Raw genomic sequence first — 23,412 nt, 5'->3', positions numbered from 1 at the left:
GGATAGACTTGGGTTGTTTTTGCTGGAGCAGAGAAGACTGAGGGGGCGACCCGATCGAGGTGTACAAGATTATGAGGGGGATGGACAGGATGGATAAGGAACAGCTGTTCCCATTAGGGAAGGGTCAGTTACAAGGGGACACATGTTCAAGGTTAGGGGTAAGAGGTTTAGGGGGGGATGAGAGGAAAAACATTTTTACCCGGAGGGTGGTGACGGTCTGGAATGCACTGCTGGGATGGTGGTAGAGGTGATTGCCTCACATTCTTTAATGAGCACTTGGCATGTCATAGCATTCAAGGCTTTGGGCCAAGAGCTGGCAAATGGGATTAAGTAGGTAGGTCATGTGTTGGTGCAAACTCAATGGGCCGAAGGGCCTCTTCTGCGCTGTGTGATTCTGTCAAGTGTTCTAGGGGGCAGACAGGATAGTGGGGTTGAGACCGTAGCCAGATCATCCATGATCTTATCAAATAGTAGAGCAGGCCCAAGGGGCCAAATGGCCGGCTCCTGATTCATATGTTTATATTTATGTTTGTATCCGGGCGTTCCACTCTTACAGACACAGGGCACGGCAGATCAACCCCTGTAGCAGTAAGCCGCTCAGACCCCTTACTGGGGCCAATAACGCCATTGAATCCAGAGAAGGTCCTGTGGCAAACTCTGATATTGGAATCATGATCCACAAAGATGTGCCAAGGTGGAGCTGAGGAGGAACTTCTTCTCTCAGAGGATTGACAGTCTTTGGAAATCTCTTCCACAGATAGCAGCGAAGGCTGGCCCATTGAATATACTCGAGGCTGAGTTAAAGACAATGGGGGGTCAAGGGTTATGAGAGCTGCCTCAGTCAAGAGACTATTCTCCACACCTAGCCCTGGGTGGTGAACATGCCAACCTGTTTGACTGTCCAAGGCCAAGAACAGAAATCTTCAGATTATTTTACCCCCTTCTTGTTCTCTGTGGCGCAGTTCCACACTGTGTTTGGCCTCTTGCTCACTCACCCACCGGAGAAGCACGTCCAATTGTCATAACATTTTCATTGTTAAGAGACGGTCATTAAAATGACATTTTAGCTCCTTACGTAGGCTTTTCCTCGAGAAATGCAAGTCAGGGATAATTAACCAATGCTTAGGTTTGACGTACTGTATTCTTAAAGGGAAACATGAATACAATGAGCTCTCATTCCTCTTTTGTCTGGTAGCACTTATTGTCGGCTGTGATGCTTCACAGAGACAGAGATTGCATTTCATCATTCCTTTGTTAAAATGCGATACAGTTTCAGCACAGCTGAGGAAAATTGGGCAGAATGCTTACCACCGCTGTCTCCAGTGTGATGGGTAGACCGTCGAGGTTTGAAGGTACCACACACGCTTTTGGGACAGAGTAGGGAACATTGAGCGTGGAGAAATGGCTACGAGACTTGATGCTGCTAGACTGAGGTGTCACGACTCCATCTTCACTGTCACCTTCAACCTTGCGGCTGTCCTGATACTTCTGTGTAAGAGCAGAATAAAAATGGAACTTATTCAGGTATATCTCGCCTAAGTCGTACTTTAAAAAAAAAATTTAGAGTGCCCAATTCACTTTTTCCAATTAAGGGGCAATTTAACGTGGCCAATCCACCTAGCCTGCACATCTTTGGGTTGTGGGGGGCGAAGCTCACACAAACACAGGGAGAATGCGCAAACGCCACACGGGTAGTGACCCAGAGTTGGGATCGAACCTGGGACCTCAGTGCCGTGAGACAGCAGTGCTAACCCACTGCGCCATCATGCTGCCCTACTAAGTTGTACTCGATAATAGCAGGCTTTAGAGAACACAACCTAATGTGGGTTCCAACAGTGATTACAAGAGAACGGAAATTAATTGTTAATAGTCGTACGAAATAAGAGTCGTACTTACACTCTGGCTCTTTGTAACTTCCTCCTGTAATAACTCAATGTAATTCTGCGTTGAAACACCTGCTGTTATTTTGGCTTGCAACGCACCATTACACAATTCCATGGAGCCAGTGTGAAAGGGGATCTCAGCGTGGGGATTGAAGGGCTCCAGCGTGATAGGTGAAGCCTCAAACAGATGCTTTATACTTTGACTCTCCCCTCGCACAGTGTTCCGTGTGAAGTTGCCAACCCCCAAGCTCAAAGTGTCTGAGCTGCAGCTAATCTCATCATTCATCATCTCCGCTGGTGGGAAACCCTAGATCTGAATTTTTAATGACAGTCCATGGAGAGAGAAAGAATGCCAAAGGAGAGAGAAAGAACGCAAGGCGTTTGCAAGCCAAAATACCTTACTTTTTGATCAGCCTTCCAAAATCAGCAACAATCTCATCGACTCCTTTATCGCTGATACTTAATATTTAGAATGCTGTGCAAATGACATGAGCTTTGTTTGTTCTCTTTTGAAGAGACTGTTTAATTTTTTAAAAAAGTTCACATTACTTACTTTTGTCGTCCGCTGGCCCCCCACCCAAATGGTCTCTGTCCCTCAGGAGCCTCATTTCGACCTACTTCATTTCAAAATGTCTGCAAATGCGAATTGCCTTCCAATTTAGAGAGAAAAGCCTCCAGCCCAGTGACTTCCTAAATTGTTACAGTGTGCTATACTTCCTCAGGAGTGTTCCCTAGGCTTTGTGATAGCCTTCCAGCCTCTGAGGACAGGAGCGGATGGGTTTGAGCCCAGCGTTGCACAGAGCCAGCACGTGGACACTGGAATAAAAGCAAAATACCGGGGTTGCTGGAAGCCGGGAATGAAAACAGAGAAGGCTGGGAAAACTCAGCAGGTCTGGCAGCATGTGTGGAGATTAAACATGCGTTTACCAATCTCTCCTCGCTCACACCGACCCCAGACCTCCCACTTGGCTCCACCCATTCTTATACCATCCATCAGATTTCCCCCTCGCCTTCGCTCTGGAGAAGAGTCATATGGACTCAAAACATCAACTCTGGTTTTCTCTCCACAGATGCTGCCAGGCCCACTGAGCTTTTCTGGCGCTTTCAATCTTAATCGTGCGACTCTGACTCAGGTGTTTGGGTTTGGGTCCCATCCCAGTGACGGATAGAATGCCGAAGTCTGAATACTGAGAACCCCGACAGGGATACTTGTGCCTGACGGGTGGTAAGGCCACTACACCCCCCCCCCCCCCCCCCAACACTCTTTCACCACACAAACATAAAGGGCAATTGAATACCCACAGTTTATGCTCACCGAGGTGACACCGGCTGAGGCTGAAAACTGTGAGGCAGGTCACAGGAAACCAAATCTGATACTTTTCCCTGGTAAGTGGCTCAGGAACCTGAAAGTTTGAGATTAGGATCTGTGCCATGAGCTAGGCCAGAACAAAATGCATGTGGTCCTTTGCAGAGTTACAGCATGACGCACTGCACATAATGGCACGTGGTTGTGCTAAGATGTGTGGCAGGGCAGAAGATGGGACAGAATATGAAAGACGGAAAAGAATGATAAGGAGGGAAAAGCCAGAGTAAATTAGCCAAAAATATAGAAACAGACAAAAATAAGAGTTTCTAGTATAGATATTTTAAAAGGAAAATAGTTAATAAAGAGCGTGGTCCCTATAGAAAGTGAGTCTGCAGAATTACTGAGGAAAAATAAGGAGACGGCAGATGGCATTTTACATCAGTCTTCACAAATATGTTTGTGTGTGCGAGGATGTGAGGGTGTTTGTGTGTGTGTGGTAGTGAGTGTTTTTGTGTGTATGAGGATGTTTGTGTGTTTGTGTGTGTGAGGATGTTTGTTTGTGAGCAAGTGAATGTGTTTGTGTGTGCGAGGATTTTTGTGCGAGGACGTGAGTGTGTTTGTGTGAGCAAGGACATGAGTGTGTTTGTGTATCTGAGGAAGTGAGTGTGTTTGTGTGTGTGAGAATGTTTGTGTGTTTGCGTGTGTGAGGATGTTTGTGTATGAGCAAGTGAGTGTGATTGTGTGTGCGAGGAAGTGTGTGTTTGTGTGTGAGGCCATGAGTGTGTTTGTGCATGTGAGGAAGTGAGTGTGTATCTGTGAGGATGTGTGGTTAGTGTGTTTGTGCATGCGAGGATGTGAGTGTGTTTTTCTGTGCGAGGAAATGAGCGAGTTTGTGCATGCGAGGATGTGAGAGTGTTTGTGTAAGGATGTATGGTGAGTGTGTTTGTGTGTGAGGATGTGTGGTGAATGTGTTTGTGTGTGAGGATGTGTGGTGAGTGTGTTTGTGTGTGAGGATGTGAGTGTGCTTGTCTGTGAGGATGTGTAGTGAGTGTGTTTGTGTGTGAGGATGTGTGGTGAGAGTGTTTGTGTGTGAGGATGTGTGGTGAGAGTGTTTGTGTGTGAGGATGTGTGGTGAGTGTGTCTGTGTGTGAGAATGTGTGGTGGGTGTGTTTGTGTGTGAGGATGTGAGTGTGCTTGTGTGTGAGGATGTGTAGTGAGTGTGTTTGTGTGTGAGGATGTGTGGTGAGAGTGTTTGTGTGTGAGGATGTGTGGTGAGAGTGTTTGTGTGTGAGGATGTGTGGTGAGAGTGTTTGTGTGTGAGGATGTGTGGTGAGAGTGTTTGTGTGTGAGGATGTGTGGTGAGTGTGTTTGTGTGTGAGGATGTGTGGTGAGTGTGTTTGTGTGTGTGGATATGTGGTGAGTGTGTTTGTGTGTGAGGATGTGAGTGTGTTTGTGTGTGAGGATGTGAGTGTGTTTGTGTGTGAGGATGTGAGGTGAGTGTGTTTGTGTGTGAGGATGTGTGGTGAGTGTGTCTGTGTGTGAGGAAGTGTGGTGAGTGTGTTTGTGTGTGAAGATGTGTGGTGAGTGTGTTTGTGTGTGTGGATGTGTGGTGAGTGTGTTTGTGTGTGAGGATGTGAGTGTGTTTGTGTGTGAGGATTTGAGTGTGTTTGTGAGTGAGGATGTGTGGTGAGTGTGTTTGTGTGTGAGGATGTGTGGTGAGTGTGTTTGTGTGTGAGGATGTGTGGTGAGTATGTTTGTGTGTGAGGATGTGTAGTGAGTGTGTTTATGTGTGAGGATGTGAGTGTGTTTGTGTGTGAGGATGTATGGTGAGTGTGTTTGTGTGTGAGGATGTGTGGTGAGTGTGTTTGTGTGTGAGGCTGTGAGTGTGTTTGTGTGTGAGGATGTATGGTGAGTGTGTTTGTGTGTGAGGATGTGTGGTGAGTGTGTTTGTGTGTGAGGATGTGTGGTGAGTGTGTTTGTGTGTGAGGATGTGTGGTGAGTGTGTTTGTGTGTGAGGATGTGAGTGTGTTTGTGTGTGAGGATGTGTGGTGAGTGTGTTTGTGTGTGAGGATGTGTGGTGAGTGTGTTTGTGTGTGAGGATGTGTGGTGAGTGTGTTTGTGTGTGAGGATGTGTGGTGAATGTGTTTGTGTGTGAGGATGTGTGGTGAGGGTGTTTGTGTGTGAGGATGTGTGGTGAGTGTGTTTGTGTGTGAGGATGTGAGTGTGTTTGTGTGTGAGGATGTGAGTGTGTTTGTGTGTGAGGATGTGTGGTCAGTGTGTTTATGTGTGAGGATGTGACTGTGTTTGTGTGTGAGGATGTGTGTTGGGTGTGTTTGTGTGTGAGGATGTGTGGTGGGTGTGTTTGTGTGTGAGGATGTGTGGCGAGTGTGTTTGTGTGTGAGGATGTGAGTGTGTTTGTGTGTGAAGATGTGAGTGTGTTTGTGTGTGAGGATGTGTGGTGAGTGTGTTTATGTGTGAGGATGTGAGTGTGTTTGTGTGTGAGGATGTGAGTGTGTTTGTGTGTGAGGATGTGACTGTATTTGTGTGTGAGGATGTGAGTGTGTTTGTGTGTGAGGATGTGTGGTGAGTGTGTTTGTGTGTGAGGATGTGTGGCGAGTGTGTTTGTGTGTGAGGATGTGAGTGTGGTTGTGTGTGAGGATGTGTGGTGAGTGTGTTTGTGTGTGAGGATGTGTGGTGAGTGTGTTTATGTGTGAGGATGTGAGTGTGTTTGTGTGTGAGGATGTGTGATGAGTGTGTTTGTGTGTGAGTATGTGAGTGTGTTTGTGTGTGAGGATGTGTGGTTGCTGTGTTTGTGTGTGAGGATGTGTGGCGAGTGTGTTTGTGTGTGAGGGTGTGAGTGTGTTTGTGTGTGAGGATGTGAGTGTGTTTGTGTGTGAGGATGTGTGGTGAGTGTGTTTGTGTGTGAGGATGTGTGGTGAGTGTGTTTATGTGTGAGGATGTGAGTGTGTTTGTGTGTGAGAATGTGTGGTGGGTGTGTTTGTGTGTGAGGATGTGTGGTGAATGAGTTTGTGTGTGAGGATGTGTGGTGGGTGTGTTTGTGTGTGAGGATGTGTGGCGAGTGTGTTTGTGTGTGAGGGTGTGAATGTGTTTGTGTGTGAGGATGTGAGTGTGTTTGTGTGTGAGGATGTGTGGTGAGTGTGTTTGTGTGTGAGGATGTGTGGTGAGTGTGTTTATGTGTGAGGATGTGAGTGTGTTTGTGTGTGAGGATGTGTGGTGGGTGTGTTTGTGTGTGAGGATGTGTGGTGAATGTGTTTGTGTGTGAGGATGTGTGGTGAGTGTGTTTGTGTGTGAGGATGTGAGTGTGTTTGTGTGTGAGGATGTGTGGTGAGTGTGTTTGTGTGTGAGGATGTGTGGTGAATGTGTTTGTGTGTGAGGATGTGTGGTGAGTGTGTTTGTGTGTGAGGATGTGAGTGTGTTTGTGTGTGAGGATGTGTGGTGAGTGTGTTTGTGTGTGAGGATGTGTGGTGAATGTGTTTGTGTGTGAGGATGTGTGGTGAGTGTGTTTGTGTGTGAGTATGTGTGGTGAGTGTGTTTGTGTGTGAGGATGTGTGGTGAGTGTGTTTATGTGTGAGGATGTGAGTGTGTTTGTGTGTGAGGATGTGTGGTGGGTGTGTTTGTGTGTGAGGATGTGTGGTGGGTGTGTTTGTGTGTGAGGATGTGTGGTGAGTGTGTTTATGTGTGAGGATGTGAGTGTGTTTGTGTGTGAGGATGTGTGGTGGGTGTGTTTGTGTGTGAGGATGTGTGGTGAGTGTGTTTGTGTGTGAGGATGTGTGGTGGGTGTGTTTGTGTGTGAGGATGTGTGGTGAGTGTGTTTGTGTGTGAGGATGTGTGGTGGGTGTGTTTGTGTGTGAGGATGTGTGGTGAGTGTGTTTGTGTGTGAGGATGTGTGGCGAGTGTGTTTGTGTGTGAGGATGTGTGGTGAGTGTGTTTGTGTGTGAGGATGTGTGGTGAGTGTGTTTGTGTGTAAGGATGTGTGGTGAGTGTGTTTGTGTGTAAGGATGTGTGGTGAGTGTGTTTGTGTGTGAGGATGTGAGTGTGGTTGTGTGTGAGGAAGTGAGGGTGTTTGTGTGTGAGGATGTGTGGTGAGTGTGTTTGTGTGTGAGGATGTGAGTGTGTTTGTGTGTGAGGATGTGAGTGCGTTTGTGTGTGAGGATGTGTGGTGAGTGTGTTTGTGTGTGAGGATGTGTGGTGACTGTATTTGTGTGTGAGGATGTGAGTGTGTGTGTGTTTGTGAGGATGTGTGGCGAGTGTGTTTGTGTGTGAGGATGTGTGGTGAGTGTGTTTGTGTGTGAGGATGTGTGGTGAATGTGTTTGTGTGTGAGGATCTGTGGTGAGTGTGTTTGTGTGTGAGGATGTGAGTGTGTTTGTGTGTGAGGATGTGTGGTGAGTGTGTTTGTGTGTGAGGATGTGTGGTGAATGTGTTTGTGTGTGAGGATGTGTGATGAATGTGTTTGTGTGTGAGTATGTGTGGTGAGTGTGTTTGTGTGTGAGGATGTGTGGTGAGTGTGTTTATGTGTGAGGATGTGAGTGTGTTTGTGTGTGAGGATGTGTGGTGGGTGTGTTTGTGTGTGAGGATGTGTGGTGGGTGTGTTTGTGTGTGAGGATGTGTGGTGAGTGTGTTTATGTGTGAGGATGTGAGTGTGTTTGTGTGTGAGGATGTGTGGTGGGTGTGGTTGTGTGTGAGGATGTGTGGTGAGTGTGTTTGTGTGTGAGGATGTGTGGTGGGTGTGTTTGTGTGTGAGGATGTGTGGTGAGTGTGTTTGTGTGTGAGGATGTGTGGTGGGTGTGTTTGTGTGTGAGGATGTGTGGTGAATGTGTTTGTGTGTGAGGATGTGTGGTGAGTGTGTTTGTGTGTGAGGATGTGTGGTGAGTGTGTTTGTGTGTGAGGATGTGTGGCGAGTGTGTTTGTGTGTGAGGATGTGTGGTGAGTGTGTTTGTGTGTGAGGATGTGAGTGTGGTTGTGTGTGAGGATGTGAGGGTGTTTGTGTGTGACGATGTGTGGTGAGTGTGTTTGTGTGTGAGGATGTGAGTGTGTTTGTGTGTGAGGATGTGAGTGTGTTTGTGTGTGAGGATGTGTGGTGAGTGTGTTTGTGTGTGAGGATGTGTGGTGAGTGTGTTTGTGTGTGAGGATGTGAGTGTGTGTGTGAGGATGTGTGGCGAGTGTGTTTGTGTGTGAGGATGTGTGGCGGGTGTGTTTGTGTGTGAGGATGTGTGGTGAGTGTGTTTGTGTGTGAGGATGTGAGTGTGTGTGTGTGTGTGAGGATGTGTGGCGAGTGTGTTTGTGTGTGAGGATGTGTGGTGAGTGTGTTTGTGTGTGAGGATGTGAGTGTGTTTGTGTGTGAGGATGTGAGGTGAGTGTGTTTGTGTGTGAGGATGTGTGGTGAGTGTGTTTGTGTGTGAGGATGTGAGTGTGTTTGTGTGTGAGGATGTGGGTGTGTTTGTGTGTGAGGATGTGTGGTGAGTGTGTTTGTGTGTGAGGATGTGAGTGTGTTTGTGTGTGAGAATGTGAGTGTGTTTGTGTGTGAGGATGTGTGGTGAGTGTGTTTGTGTGTGAGGATGTGAGTGTGATTGTGTGTGAGAATGTGAGGTGAGTGTGTTTGTGTGTGAGGATGTGAGTGTGTTTGTGTGTGAGGATGTCAGGTGAGTGTGTTTGTGTGTGAGGATGTGTGGTGAGTGTGTTTGTGTGTGAGGATGTGAGTGTGTGTGTGAGGATGTGGGTGAGTGTGTTTGTGTGTGAGGATGTGTGGTGAGTGTGTTTGTGTGCGAGGATGTGTGGTGAGTGTGTTTGTGTGCGAGGATGTGAGTGTGTTTGTGTGTGAGGATGTGTGGTGAGTGTGTTTGAGTGTGAGGATGTGTGGTGAGTGTGTTTTTGTGCGAGGATGTGAGTGTGTTTGTGTGTGAGGATGTGTGGTGAGTGTGTTTGTGTGTGAGGATGTGTGGTGAGTGTGTTTGTGTGTGAGGATGTGTGGTGAGGTTGTGTGTGAGGATGTGAGTGTGTTTGTGTGTGAGGATGTGTGGTGGGTGTGTTTGTGTGTGAGGATGTGTGGTGGGTGTGTTTGTGTGTGAGGATGTGTGGTGAGTGTGTTTGTGTGTGAGGATGTGTGGTGATTGTGTCTGTGTGTGAGGATGTGAGTGTGTTTGTGTGTGAGGATGTGTGGTGAGTGTGTTTGTGTGTGAGGATGTGTGGTGATTGTGTCTGTGTGTGAGGATGTGAGTGTGTTTGTGTGTGAGGATGTGTGGTGAGTGTGTTTGTGTGTGAGGATGTGTGGTGAGTATGTTTGTGTGTGAGGATGTGTAGTGAGTGTGTTTATGTGTGAGGATGTGAGTGTGTTTGTGTGTGAGGATGTGTGGTGAGTGTGTTTGTGTGTGAGGATGTGTGGTGAGTTTGTTTGTGTGTGAGGATGTGTGGTGGGTGTGTTTGTGTGTGAGGATGTGTGGTGAGTGTGTTTGTGTGTGAGGATGTGAGTGTGTTTGTGTGTGAGAATGTGTGGTGGGTGTGTTTGTGTGTAAGGATGTGAGTGTGTTTGTGTGTGAGGATGTGAGTGTGTTTGTGTGTGAGGATGTGGGTTGAGTGTGTTTGTGTGTGAGGATGTGAGTGTGTTTGTGTGTGAGGATGTGTAGTGAGTGTGTTTGTGTGTGAGGATGTGTGGTGAGAGTGTTTGTGTGTGAGGATGTGTGGTGAGAGTGTTTGTGTGTGAGGGTGTGAGTGTGTTTGTGTGTGAGAATGTGTGGTGAGTGTGTCTGTGTGTCAGAATGTGTGGTGGGTGTGTTTGTCTGTGAGGATGTGAGTGTGCTTGTGTGTGAGGATGTGTAGTGAGTGTGTTTGTGTGTGAGGATGTGTGGTGAGAGTGTTTGTGTGTGAGGATGTGTGGTGAGAGTGTTTGTGTGTGAGGATGTGTGGTGAGTGTGTTTGTGTGTGAGGATGTGAGTGTGTTTGTGTGTGAGGATGTGAGTGTGTTTGTGTGTGAGGATGTGAGGTGAGTGTGTTTGTGTGTGAGGATGTGTGGTGAGTGTGTTTGTGTGTGAGGAAGTGTGGTGAGTGTGTTTGTGTGTGAAGATGTGTGGTGAGTGTGTTTGTGTGTGAGGATGTGTGGTGAGTGTGTTTGTGTGTGAGGATGTGAGTGTGTTTGTGTGTGAGGATGTGAGTGTGTTTGTGAGTGAGGATGTGTGGTGAGTGTGTTTGTGTGTGAGGATGTGTGGTGAGTGTGTTTGTGTGTGAGGATGTGTGGTGAGTATGTTTGTGTGTGAGGATGTGTAGTGAGTGTGTTTATGTGTGAGGATGTGAGTGTGTTTGTGCGTGAGGATGTGTGGTGAGTGTGTTTGTGTGTGAGGATGTGTGGTGAGTTTGTTTGTGTGTGAGGATGTGTGGTGGGTGTGTTTGTGTGTGAGGATGTGTGGTGAGTGTGTTTGTGTGTGAGGATGTGAGTGTGTTTGTGTGTGAGAAAGTGTGGTGGGTGTGTTTGTGTGTAAGGATGTGAGTGTGTTTGTGTGTGAGGATGTGAGTGTGTTTGTGTGTGAGGATGTGGGTTGAGTGTGTTTGTGTGTGAGGATGTGAGTGTGTTTGTGTGTGAGGATGTGTAGTGAGTGTGTTTGTGTGTGAGGATGTGTGGTGAGAGTGTTTGTGTGTGAGGATGTGTGGTGAGAGTGTTTGTGTGTGAGGGTGTGAGTGTGTTTGTGTGTGAGAATGTGTGGTGAGTGTGTCTGTGTGTGAGAATGTGTGGTGGGTGTGTTTGTCTGTGAGGATGTGAGTGTGCTTATGTGTGAGGATGTGTAGTGAGTGTGTTTGTGTGTGAGGATGTGTGGTGAGAGTGTTTGTGTGTGAGGATGTGTGGTGAGAGTGTTTGTGTGTGAGGATGTGTGGTGAGTGTGTCTGTGTGTGAGAATGTGTGGTGGGTGTGTTTGTGTGTGAGGATGTGAGTGTGCTTGTGTGTGAGGATGTGTAGTGAGTGTGTTTGTGTGTGAGGATGTGTGGTGAGAGTGTTTGTGTGTGAGGATGTGTGGTGAGAGTGTTTGTGTGTGAGGATGTGTGGTGAGACTGTTTGTGTGTGAGGATGTGTGGTGAGTGTGTCTGTGTCTGAGAATGTGTGGTGAGTGTGTTTGTGTGTGAGGATGTGAGTGTGCTTGTGGGTGAGGATGTGTAGTGAGTGTGTTTGTGTGTGAGGATGTGTGGTGAGAGTGTTTGTGTGTGAGGATGTGTCGTGAGAGTGTTTGTGTGTGAGGATGTGTGGTGAGAGTGTTTGTGTGTGAGGATGTGTGGTGAGTGTGTTTGTGTGTGAGGATGTGTGGTGAGTGTGTTTGTGTGTGTGGATGTGTGGTGAGTGTGTTTGTGTGTGAGGATGTGAGTGTGTTTGTGTGTGAGGATGTGAGTGTGTTTGTGTGTGAGGATGTGAGGTGAGTGTGTTTGTGTGTGAGGATGTGTGGTGAGTGTGTTTGTGTGTGAGGAAGTGTGGTGAGTGTGTTTGTGTGTGAAGATGTGTGGTGAGTGTGTTTGTGTGTGAGGATGTGTGGTGAGTGTGTTTGTGTGTGAGGATGTGAGTGTGTTTGTGTGTGAGGATGTGAGTGTGTTTGTGAGTGAGGATGTGTGGTGAGTGTGTTTGTGTGTGAGGATGTGTGGTGAGTGTGTTTGTGTGTGAGGATGTGTGGTGAGTATGTTTGTGTGTGAGGATGTGTAGTGAGTGTGTTTATGTGTGAGGATGTGAGTGTGTTTGTGTGTGAGGATGTGTGGTGAGTGTGTTTGTGTGTGAGGATGTGTGGTGAGTTTGTTTGTGTGTGAGGATGTGTGGTGGTGTGTTTGTGTGTGAGGATGTGTGGTGAGTGTGTTTGTGTGTGAGGATGTGAGTGTGTTTGTGTGTGAGAATGTGTGGTGGGTGTGTTTGTGTGTAAGGATGTGAGTGTGTTTGTGTGTGAGGATGTGAGTGTGTTTGTGTGTGAGGATGTGGGTTGAGTGTGTTTGTGTGTGAGGATGTGAGTGTGTTTGTGTGTGAGGATGTGAAGTGAGTGTGTTTGTGTGTGAGGATGTGTGGTGAGAGTGTTTGTGTGTGAGGATGTGTGGTGAGAGTGTTTGAGTGTGAGGGTGTGAGTGTGTTTGTGTGTGAGAATGTGTGGTGAGTGTGTCTGTGTGTGAGAATGTGTGGTGGGTGTGTTTGTCTGTGAGGATGTGAGTGTGCTTGTCTGTGAGGATGTGTAGTGAGTGTGTTTGTGTGTGAGGATGTGTGGTGAGAGTGTTTGTGTGTGAGGATGTGTGGTGAGAGTGTTTGTGTGTGAAGATGTGTGGTGAGTGTGTCTGTGTGTGAGAATGTGTGGTGGGTGTGTTTGTGTGTGAGGATGTGAGTGTGATTGTGTGTGAGGATGTGTAGTGAGTGTGTTTGTGTGTGAGGATGTGTGGTGAGAGTGTTTGTGTGTGAGGATGTGTGGTGAGAGTGTTTGTGTGTGAGGATGTGTGGTGAGAGTGTTTGTGTGTGAGGATGTGTGGTGAGAGTGTTTGTGTGTGAGGATGTGTGGTGAGTGTGTTTGTGTGTGAGGATGTGTGGTGAGTGTGTTTGTGTGTGTGGATATGTGGTGAGTGTGTTTGTGTGTGAGGATGTGAGTGTGTTTGTGTGTGAGGATGTGAGTGTGTTTGTGTGTGAGGATGTGAGGTGAGTGTGTTTGTGTGTGAGGATGTGTGGTGAGTGTGTCTGTGTGTGAGGAAGTGTGGTGAGTGTGTTTGTGTGTGAAGATGTGTGGTGAGTGTGTTTGTGTGTGTGGATGTGTGGTGAGTGTGTTTGTGTGTGAGGATGTGAGTGTGTTTGTGTGTGAGGATTTGAGTGTGTTTGTGAGTGAGGATGTGTGGTGAGTGTGTTTGTGTGTGAGGATGTGTGGTGAGTGTGTTTGTGTGTGAGGATGTGTGGTGAGTATGTTTGTGTGTGAGGATGTGTAGTGAGTGTGTTTATGTGTGAGGATGTGAGTGTGTTTGTGTGTGAGGATGTATGGTGAGTGTGTTTGTGTGTGAGGATGTGTGGTGAGTGTGTTTGTGTGTGAGGCTGTGAGTGTGTTTGTGTGTGAGGATGTATGGTGAGTGTGTTTGTGTGTGAGGATGTGTGGTGAGTGTGTTTGTGTGTGAGGATGTGTGGTGAGTGTGTTTGTGTGTGAGGATGTGAGTGTGTTTGTGTGTGAGGATGTGTGGTGAGTGTGTTTGTGTGTGAGGATGTGTGGTGAGTGTGTTTGTGTGTGAGGATGTGTGGTGAGTGTGTTTGTGTGTGAGGATGTGTGGTGAATGTGTTTGTGTGTGAGGATGTGTGGTGAGGGTGTTTGTGTGTGAGGATGTGTGGTGAGTGTGTTTGTGTGTGAGGATGTGAGTGTGTTTGTGTGTGAGGATGTGAGTGTGTTTGTGTGTGAGGATGTGTGGTCAGTGTGTTTATGTGTGAGGATGTGACTGTGTTTGTGTGTGAGGATGTGTGGTGGGTGTGTTTGTGTGTGAGGATGTGAGTGTGTTTGTGTGTGAGGATGTGAGTGTGTTTGTGTGTGAGGATGTGACTGTATTTGTGTGTGAGGATGTGAGTGTGTTTGTGTGTGAGGATGTGTGGTGAGTGTGTTTGTGTGTGAGGATGTGTGGCGAGTGTGTTTGTGTGTGAGGATGTGAGTGTCGTTGTGTGTGAGGATGTGTGGTGAGTTTGTTTGTGTGTGAGGATGTGTGGTGAGTGTGTTTATGTGTGAGGATGTGAGTGTGTTTGTGTGTGAGGATGTGTGATGAGTGTGTTTGTGTGTGAGTATGTGAGTGTGTTTGTGTGTGAGGATGTGTGGTTGCTGTGTTTGTGTGTGAGGATGTGTGGCGAGTGTGTTTGTGTGTGAGGGTGTGAGTGTGTTTGTGTGTGAGGATGTGAGTGTGTTTGTGTGTGAGGATGTGTGGTGAGTGTGTTTGTGTGTGAGGATGTGTGGTGAGTGTGTTTATGTGTGAGGATGTGAGTGTGTTTGTGTGTGAGGATGTGTGGTGGGTGTGTTTGTGTGTGAGGATGTGTGGTGAATGAGTTTGTGTGTGAGGATGTGTGGTGGGTGTGTTTGTGTGTGAGGATGTGTGGCGAGTGTGTTTGTGTGTGAGGGTGTGAATGTGTTTGTGTGTGAGGATGTGAGTGTGTTTGTGTGTGAGGATGTGTGGTGAGTGTGTTTGTGTGTGAGGATGTGTGGTGAGTGTGTTTATGTGTGAGGATGTGAGTGTGTTTGTGTGTGAGGATGTGTGGTGGGTGTGTTTGTGTGTGAGGATGTGTGGTGAATGTGTTTGTGTGTGAGGATGTGTGGTGAGTGTGTTTGTGTGTGAGGATGTGAGTGTGTTTGTGTGTGAGGATGTGTGGTGAGTGTGTTTGTGTGTGAGGATGTGTGGTGAATGTGTTTGTGTGTGAGGATGTGTGGTGAGTGTGTTTGTGTGTGAGGATGTGAGTGTGTTTGTGTGTGAGGATGTGTGGTGAGTGTGTTTGTGTGTGAGGATGTGTGGTGAATGTGTTTGTGTGTGAGGATGTGTGGTGAGTGTGTTTGTGTGTGAGTATGTGTGGTGAGTGTGTTTGTGTGTGAGGATGTGTGGTGAGTGTGTTTATGTGTGAGGATGTGAGTGTGTTTGTGTGTGAGGATGTGTGGTGGGTGTGTTTGTGTGTGAGGATGTGTGGTGGGTGTGTTTGTGTGTGAGGATGTGTGGTGAGTGTGTTTATGTGTGAGGATGTGAGTGTGTTTGTGTGTGAGGATGTGTGGTGGGTGTGTTTGTGTGTGAGGATGTGTGGTGAGTGTGTTTGTGTGTGAGGATGTGTGGTGGGTGTGTTTGTGTGTGAGGATGTGTGGTGAGTGTGTTTGTGTGTGAGGATGTGTGGTGGGTGTGTTTGTGTGTGAGGATGTGTGGTGAGTATGTTTGTGTGTGAGGATGTGTGGCGAGTGTGTTTGTGTGTGAGGATGTGTGGTGAGTGTGTTTGTGTGTGAGGATGTGTGGTGAGTGTGTTTGTGTGTAAGGATGTGTGGTGAGTGTGTTTGTGTGTAAGGATGTGTGGTGAGTGTGTTTGTGTGTGAGGATGTGAGTGTGGTTGTGTGTGAGGAAGTGAGGGTGTTTGTGTGTGAGGATGTGTGGTGAGTGTGTTTGTGTGTGAGGATGTGAGTGTGTTTGTGTGTGAGGATGTGAGTGCGTTTGTGTGTGAGGATGTGTGGTGAGTGTGTTTGTGTGTGAGGATGTGTGGTGAGTGTGTTTGTGTGTGAGGATGTGAGTGTGTGTGTGTTTGTGAGGATGTGTGGCGAGTGTGTTTGTGTGTGAGGATGTGTGGTGAGTGTGTTTGTGTGTGAGGATGTGTGGTGAATGTGTTTGTGTGTGAGGATCTGTGGTGAGTGTGTTTGTGTGTGAGGATGTGTGGTGAGTGTGTTTGTGTGTGAGGATGTGTGGTGAATGTGTTTGTGTGTGAGGATGTGTGATGAATGTGTTTGTGTGTGAGTATGTGTGGTGAGTGTGTTTGTGTGTGAGGATGTGTGGTGAGTGTGTTTATGTGTGAGGATGTGAGTGTGTTAGTGTGTGAGGATGTGTGGTGGGTGTGTTTGTGTGTGAGGATGTGTGGTGGGTGTGTTTGTGTGTGAGGATGTGTGGTGAGTGTGTTTATGTGTGAGGATGTGAATGTGTTTGTGTGTGAGGATGTGTGGTGGGTGTGGTTGTGTGTGAGGATGTGTGGTGAGTGTGTTTGTGTGTGAGGATGTGTGGTGGGTGTGTTTGTGTGTGAGGATGTGTGGTGAGTGTGTTTGTGTGTGAGGATGTGTGGTGGGTGTGTTTGTGTGTGAGGATGTGTGGTGAATGTGTTTGTGTGTGAGGATGTGTGGTGAGTGTGTTTGTGTGTGAGGATGTGTGGTGAGTGTGTTTGTGTGTGAGGATGTGTGGTGAGTGTGTTTGTGTGTGAGGATGTGTGGTGAGTGTGTTTGTGTGTGAGGATGTGAGTGTGGTTGTGTGTGAGGATGTGAGGGTGTTTGTGTGTGACGATGTGTGGTGAGTGTGTTTGTGTGTGAGGATGTGAGTGTGTTTGTGTGTGAGGATGTGAGTGTGTTTGTGTGTGAGGATGTGTGGTGAGTGTGTTTGTGTGTGAGGATGTGTGGTGAGTGTGTTTGTGTGTGAGGATGTGAGTGTGTGTGTGAGGATGTGTGGCGAGTGTGTTTGTGTGTGAGGATGTGTGGTGGGTGTGTTTGTGTGTGAGGATGTGTGGTGAGTGTGTTTGTGTGTGAGGATGTGAGTGTGTGTGTGTGTGTGAGGATGTGTGGCGAGTGTGTTTGTGTGTGAGGATGTGTGGTGAGTGTGTTTGTGTGTGAGGATGTGAGTGTGTTTGTGTGTGAGGATGTGAGGTGAGTGTGTTTGTGTGTGAGGATGTGTGGTGAGTGTGTTTGTGTGTGAGGATGTGAGTGTGTTTGTGTGTGAGGATGTGGGTGTGTTTGTGTGTGAGGATGTGTGGTGAGTGTGTTTGTGTGTGAGGATGTGAGTGTGTTTGTGTGTGAGAATGTGAGTGTGTTTGTGTGTGAGGATGTGTGGTGAGTGTGTTTGTGTGTGAGGATGTGAGTGTGATTGTGTGTGAGAATGTGAGGTGAGTGTGTTTGTGTGTGAGGATGTGAGTGTGTTTGTGTGTGAGGATGTCAGGTGAGTGTGTTTGTGTGTGAGGATGTGTGGTGAGTGTGTTTGTGTGTGAGGATGTGAGTGTGTGTGTGAGGATGTGGGTGAGTGTGTTTGTGTGTGAGGATGTGTGGTGAGTGTGTTTGTGTGCGAGGATGTGTGGTGAGTGTGTTTGTGTGCGAGGATGTGAGTGTGTTTGTGTGTGAGGATGTGTGGTGAGTGTGTTTGAGTGTGAGGATGTGTGGTGAGTGTGTTTTTGTGCGAGGATGTGAGTGTGTTTGTGTGTGAGGATGTGTGGTGAGTGTGTTTGTGTGTGAGGATGTGTGGTGAGTGTGTTTGTGTGTGAGGATGTGTGGTGAGTTTGTGTGTGAGGATGTGAGTGTGTTTGTGTGTGAGGATGTGTGGTGGGTGTGTTTGTGTGTGAGGATGTGTGGTGGGTGTGTTTGTGTGTGAGGATGTGTGGTGAGTGTGTTTGTGTGTGAGGATGTGTGGTGATTGTGTCTGTGTGTGAGGATGTGAGTGTGTTTGTGTGTGAGGATGTGTGGTGAGTGTGTTTGTGTGTGAGGATGTGTGGTGAGTGTGTCTGTGTGTGAGGATGTGAGTGTGTTTGTGTGTGAGGATGTGAGTGTGTTTGTGTGTGAGGATGTGTGGTGAGTGTGTTTGTGTGTGAGGATGTGAGTGTGTTTGTGTGTGAGGATGTGAGTGTGTTTGTGTGTGAGGATGTGTGGCGAGTGTGTTTGTGTGTGATGATGTGTGGTGGGTGTGTTTGTGTGTGAGGGTGTGTGGTGAGTGTGTTTGTGTGTGAGGATGTGTGGTGAGTGTGTTTGTGTGTGAGGATGTGTGGCGAGTGTGTTTGTGTGTGAGGATGTGTGGTGAGTGTGTTTGTGTGTGAGGATGTGTGGCGAGTGTGTTTGTGTGTGAGGATGTGAGTGTGTTTGTGTGTGAGGATGTGTGGCGAGTGTGTTTGTGTGTGAGGATGTGAGGTGAGTGTGTTTGTGTGTGAGGATGTGAGTGTGTTTGTGTGTGAGGATGTGAGTGTGTTTGTGTGTGAGGATGTGTGGTGAGTGTGTTTGTGTGTGAGGATGTGAGTGTGTTTGTGTGTGAGGATGTGAGGTGAGTGTGTTTGTGTGTGAGGATGTGTGGTGAGTGTGTTTGTGTGTGAGGATGTGTGGTGAGTGTGTTTGTGTGTGAGGCTGTGTGGTGAGTGTGTTTGTGTGTGAGGATGTGTGGTGAGTTTGTGTGTGAGGATGTGAGTGTGTTTGTGTGTGAGGGTGTGTGGTGAGTGTGTTTGTGTGCGAGGATGTGAGTGTGTTTGTGTGTGAGGATGTGTGGTGAGTGTGTTTGTGTGTGAGGATGTGTGGTGAATGTGTTTGTGTGTGAGGATGTGAGTGTGTTTGTGTGTGAGGATGTGTGGTGAGTGTGTTTGTGTGTGAGGATGTGTGGTGAGTGTGTTTGTGTGCGAGGATGTGTGGTGAGGGTGTTTGTGTGCGAGGATGTGAGTGTGTTTGTGTGTGAGGATGTGTGGTGAGTGTGTTTGTGTATGAGGATGTGTGGTGAGTGTGTTTGTGTGTGAGGATGTGTGGTGAGTGTGTTTGTCAGTGAGGATGTGAGTGTGTTTGTGTGTGAGGATGTGTGGTGAGTGTGTTTGTGTGTGAGGATGTGTGGTGAGTGTGTTTGTGTGTGAGGATGTGTGGTGAGTGTGTTTGTGTGTGAGGATGTGTGGTGAGTGTGTTTGTGTGTGAGGATGTGAATGTGTTTGTGTGTGAGGATGTGAGATGAGAGTGTTTGTGTGTGAGGATGTGTGGTGAGTTTGTTTGTGTGTGAGGATGTGTGGTGAGTGTGTTTGTGTGTGAGGATGTGTGGTGAGTGTGTTTGTGTGTGAGGATGTGAGTGTGTTTGTGTGTGAGGATGTGAGATGAGAGTGTTTGTGTGTGAGGATGTGTGGTGAGTTTGTTTGTGTGTGAGGATGTGTGGTGAGTGTGTTTGTGTGTGAGGATGTGTGGTGAGTGTGTTTGTGAGTGAGGATGTGAGTGTGTTTGTGTGTGAGGATGTGTGGTGAGTGTGTTTGTGTGTGAGGATGTGTGGTTAGTGTGTTTGTGTGTGAGAATGTGAGGTGAGTGTGTTTGTGTGTGAGGATGTGTGGTGAGTTTGTTTGTGTGTGAGGATGTGAGTGTGTTTGTGTGTGAGGATGTGTGGTGAGAGTGTTTGTGTGTGAGGATGTGTGGTGAGTGTGTTTATGTGTGAGGATGTGTGGTGAGTGTGTTTGTGTGTGAGGATGTGTGGTGAGTGTGTTTGTGTGTGAGGATGTGTGGTGAGTGTGTTTGTGAGTGAGGGTGTGAGTGTGTTTGTGTGTGAGGATGTGTGGTGAGTGTGTTTGTGTGTGAGGATGTGAGTGTGTTTGTGTGTGAGGATGTGTGGTGAGAGTGTTTGTGTGTGAGGATGTGTGGTGAGTGTGTTTGTGTGTGAGGATGTGTGGTGAGTGTGTTTGTGTGCGAGGATGTGTGGTGAGTGTGTGTGAGGATGTGTGGTGAGTGTGTTTGTGTGTGAGGATGTGTGGTGAGTGTGTTTGTGTGTGAGGATGTGAGGTGAGTGTGTTTGTGTGTGAGGATGTGTGGTGAGTGTGTTTGTGTGTGATGATGTGTGGTGAGTGTGTTTGTGTGTGAGGATGTGAGTGTGTTTGTGTGTGAGGATGTGTGGTGAGTGTGTTTGTGTGTGAGGATGTGGGTGTGTTTGTGTGTGAGGATGTGAGGTGAGTGTGCTTGTGTGTGAGGATGTGTGGTGAGTGTGTTTGTGTGTGAGGATGTGAGTGTGTTTGTGTGTGAGGATGTGTGGTGAGTGTGTTTGTGTGTGAGGATGTGAGTGTGTTTGTGTGTGAGGATGTGTGGTGAGTGTGTTTGTGTGTGAGGATGTGAGTGTGTGTGTGTGTGAGAATGTGAGGTGAGTGTGTTTGTGTGTGAGGATGTGATTGTGTTTGTGTGTGAGGATGTGAGTGTGTTTGTGTGTGAGGATGTGAGTGTGTTTGTGTGTGAGGATGTGTGGTGAGTGTGTTTGTGTGTGAGGATGTGTGGTGAGTGTGTTTGTGTGTGAGGATGTGAGTGTGTTTGTGTGTGAGGATGTGAGTGTGTTTGTGTGTGAGGATGTGTGGCGAGTGTGTTTGTGTGTGTGGATGTGTGGTGGGTGTGTTTGTGTGTGAGGGTGTGTGGTGAGTGTGTTTGTGTGTGAGGATGTGTGGTGAGTGTGTTTGTGTGTGAGGATGTGTGGCGAGTGTGTTTGTGTGTGAGGATGTGTGGTGAGTGTGTTTGTGTGTGAGGATGTGTGGCGTGTGTGTTTGTGTGTGAGGATGTGAGTGTGTTTGTGTGTGAGGATGTGTGGCGAGTGTGTTTGTGTGTGAGGATGTGAGATGAGAGTGTTTGTGTGTGAGGATGTGAGTGTGTTTGTGTGTGAGGATGTGTGGTGAGTGTATTTGTGTGTGAGGATGTGAGTGTGTTTGTGTGTGAGGATGTGTGGTGAGAGTGTTTGTGTGTGAGGATGTGTGGTGAGTGTGTTTGTGTGTGAGGATGTGTGGTGAGTGTGTTTGTGTGCGAGGATGTGTGGTGAGTGTCTGTGAGGATGTGTGGTGAGTGTGTTTGTGTGTGAGGATGTGTGGTGAGTTTGTTTGTGTGTGAGGATGTGTGGTGAGTGTGTTTGTGTGTGAGGATGTGTGGTGAGTGTGTTTGTGTGTGATGATGTGTGGTGAGTGTGTTTGTGTGTGAGGATGTGAGTGTGTTTGTGTGTGAGGATGTGTGGTGAGTGTGTTTGTGTGTGAGGATGTGGGTGTGTTTGTGTGTGAGGATGTGAGGTGAGTGTACTTGTGTGTGAGGATGTGTGGTGAGTGTGTTTGTGTGTGAGGATGTGAGTGTGTTTGTGTGTGAGGATGTGTGGTGAGTGTGTTTGTGTGTGAGGATGTGAGTGTGTTTGTGTGTGAGGATGTGTGGTGAGTGTGTTTGTGTGTGAGGATGTGAGTGTGTGTGTGTGTGAGAATGTGAGGTGAGTGTGTTTGTGTGTGAGGATGTGAGTGTGTTTGTGTGTGAGGATGTGGGTGTGTTTGTGTGTGAGGATGTGAGGTGAGTGTGTTTGTGTGTGAGGATGTGAGTGTGTTTGTGTGTGAGGATGTGAGTGTGTTTGTGTGTGAGGATGTGTGGTGAGTGTGTTTGTGTGTGAGGATGTGAGTGTGTTTGTGTGTGAGGATGTGAGTGTGTTTGTGTGTGAGGATGTGTGGCGAGTGTGTTTGTGTGTGAGGATGTGTGGTGGGTGTGTTTGTGTGTGAGGGTGTGTGGTGAGTGTGTTTGTGTGTGAGGATGTGTGGTGAGTGTGTTTGTGTGTGAGGATGTGTGGCGAGTGTGTTTGTGTGTGAGGATGTGTGGTGAGTGTGTTTGTGTGTGAGGATGTGTGGCGAGTGTGTTTGTGTGTGAGGATGTGAGTGTGTTTGTGTGTGAGGATGTGTGGCGAGTGTGTTTGTGTGTGAGGATGTGAGGTGAGTGTGTTTGTGTGTGAGGATGTGAGTGTGTTTGTGTGTGAGGATGTGAGTGTGTTTGTGTGTGAGGATTTGAGTGTGTTTGTGTGTGAGGATGTGAGGTGAGTGTGTTTGTGTGTGAGGATGTGTGGTGAGTGTGTTTGTGTGTGAGGATGTGTGGTGAGTGTGTTTGTGTGTGAGGATGTGTGGTGAGTGTGTTTGTGTGTGAGGATGTGTGGTGAGTTTGTGTGTGAGGATGTGAGTGTGTTTGTGTGTGAGGATGTGTGGTGAGTGTGTTTGTGTGCGAGGATGTGAGTGTGTTTGTGTATGAGGATGTGTGGTGAGTGTGTTTGTGTGTGAGGATGTGTGGTGAATGTGTTTGTGTGTGAGGATGTGAGTGTGTTTGTGTGTGAGGATGTGTGGTGAGTGTGTTTGTGTGTGAGGATGTGTAGTGAGTGTGTTCGTGTGCGAGGATGTGTGGTGAGTGTGTTTGTGTGCGAGGATGTGAGTGTGTTTGTGTGTGAGGATGTGTGGTGAGTGTGTTTGTGTATGAGGATGTGTGGTGAGTGTGTTTGTGTGTGAGGATGTGTGGTGAGTGTGTTTGTGTGCGAGGATGTGTGGTGAGTGTGTGTGAGGATGTGTGGTGAGTGTGTTTGTGTGGGAGGATGTGTGGTGAGTTTGTTTGTGTGTGAGGATGTGTGGTGAGTGTGTTTGTGTGTGAGGATGTGTGGTGAGTGTGTTTGTGTGTGATGTTGTGTGGTGAGTGTGTTTGTGTGTGAGGATGTGAGTGTGTTTGTGTGTGAGGATGTGTGGTGAGTGTGTTTGTGTGTGAGGATGTGGGTGTGTTTGTGTGTGAGGATGTGAGGTGAGTGTGCTTGTGTGTGAGGATGTGTGGTGAGTGTGTTTGTGTGTGAGGATGTGAGTGTGTTTGTGTGTGAGGATGTGTGGTGAGTGTGTTTGTGTGTGAGGATGTGAGTGTGTTTGTGTGTGAGGATGTGTGGTGAGTGTGTTTGTGTGTGAGCAAGTGAGTGTGTGTGTGTGTGAGAATGTGAGGTGAGTGTGTTTGTGTGTGAGGATGTGAGTGTGTTTGTGTGTGAGGATGTGGGTGTGTTTGTGTGTGAGGATGTGAGGTGAGTGTGTTTGTGTGTGAGGATGTGAGTGTGTTTGTGTGTGAGGATGTGAGTGTGTTTGTGTGTGAGGATGTGTGGTGAGTGTGTTTGTGTGTGAGGATGTGAGTGTGTTTGTGTGTGAGGATGTGAGTGTGTTTGTGTGTGAGGATGTGTGGCGAGTGTGTTTGTGTGTGAGGATGTGTGGTGGGTGTGTTTGTGTGTGAGGGTGTGTGGTGAGTGTGTTTGTGTGTGAGGACGTGTGGTGAGTGTGTTTGTGTGTGAGGATGTGTGGCGAGTGTGTTTGTGTGTGAGGATGTGTGGTGAGTGTGTTTGTGTGTGAGGATGTGTGGCGAGTGTGTTTGTGTGTGAGGATGTGAGTGTGTTTGTGTGTGAGGATGTGTGGCGAGTGTGTTTGTGTGTGAGGATGTGAGGTGAGTGTGTTTGTGTGTGAGGATGTGAGTGTGTTTGTGTGTGAGGATGTGAGTGTGTTTGTGTGTGAGGATGTGTGGTGAGTGTGTTTGTGTGTGAGGATGTGAGTGTGTTTGTGTGTGAAGATGTGAGGTGAGTGTGTTTGTGTGTGTGGATGTGTGGTGAGTGTGTTTGTGTGTGAAGATGTGTGGTGAGTGTGTTTGTGTGTGAGGATGTGTGGTGAGTGTGTTTGTGTGTGAGGATGTGTGGTGAGTTTGTGTGTGAGGATGTGAGTGTGTTTGTGTGTGAGGATGTGTGGTGAGTGTGTTTGTGTGCGAGGATGTGAGTGTGTTTGTGTGTGAGGATGTGTGGTGAGTGTGTTTGTGTGTGAGGATGTGTGGTGAATGTGTTTGTGTGTGAGGATGTGAGTGTGTTTGTGTGTGAGGATGTGTGGTGAGTGTGTTTGTGTGTGAGGATGTGTGGTGAGTGTGTTCGTGTGCGAGGATGTGTGGTGAGTGTGTTTGTGTGCGAGGATGTGAGTGTGTTTGTGTGTGAGGATGTGTGGTGAGTGTGTTTGTGTATGAGGATGTGTGGTGAGTGTGTTT

General features: G+C 47.5%; 1 protein-coding gene across 1 annotated transcript in view; it reads right to left on the bottom strand.

Moving 5' to 3' along the window:
* Window positions 1-23,412, bottom strand: part of mindy4b (MINDY family member 4B) — a 151,435-nt gene that overhangs the window by 60,794 nt on the left and 67,229 nt on the right. The window contains exon 4 of the mRNA XM_072473847.1: window positions 1,309-1,488. Coding sequence (XP_072329948.1) covers window positions 1,309-1,488 — 180 coding nt within the window. The remainder of the gene's footprint in view (window positions 1-1,308; window positions 1,489-23,412) is intronic.

The sequence above is a fragment of the Scyliorhinus torazame genome, chromosome 14, assembly GCF_047496885.1.
Source record: "Scyliorhinus torazame isolate Kashiwa2021f chromosome 14, sScyTor2.1, whole genome shotgun sequence".
Lineage (NCBI taxonomy): Eukaryota > Metazoa > Chordata > Chondrichthyes > Carcharhiniformes > Scyliorhinidae > Scyliorhinus > Scyliorhinus torazame.
This window is presented reverse-complemented; position numbering and strand designations above follow the sequence as displayed.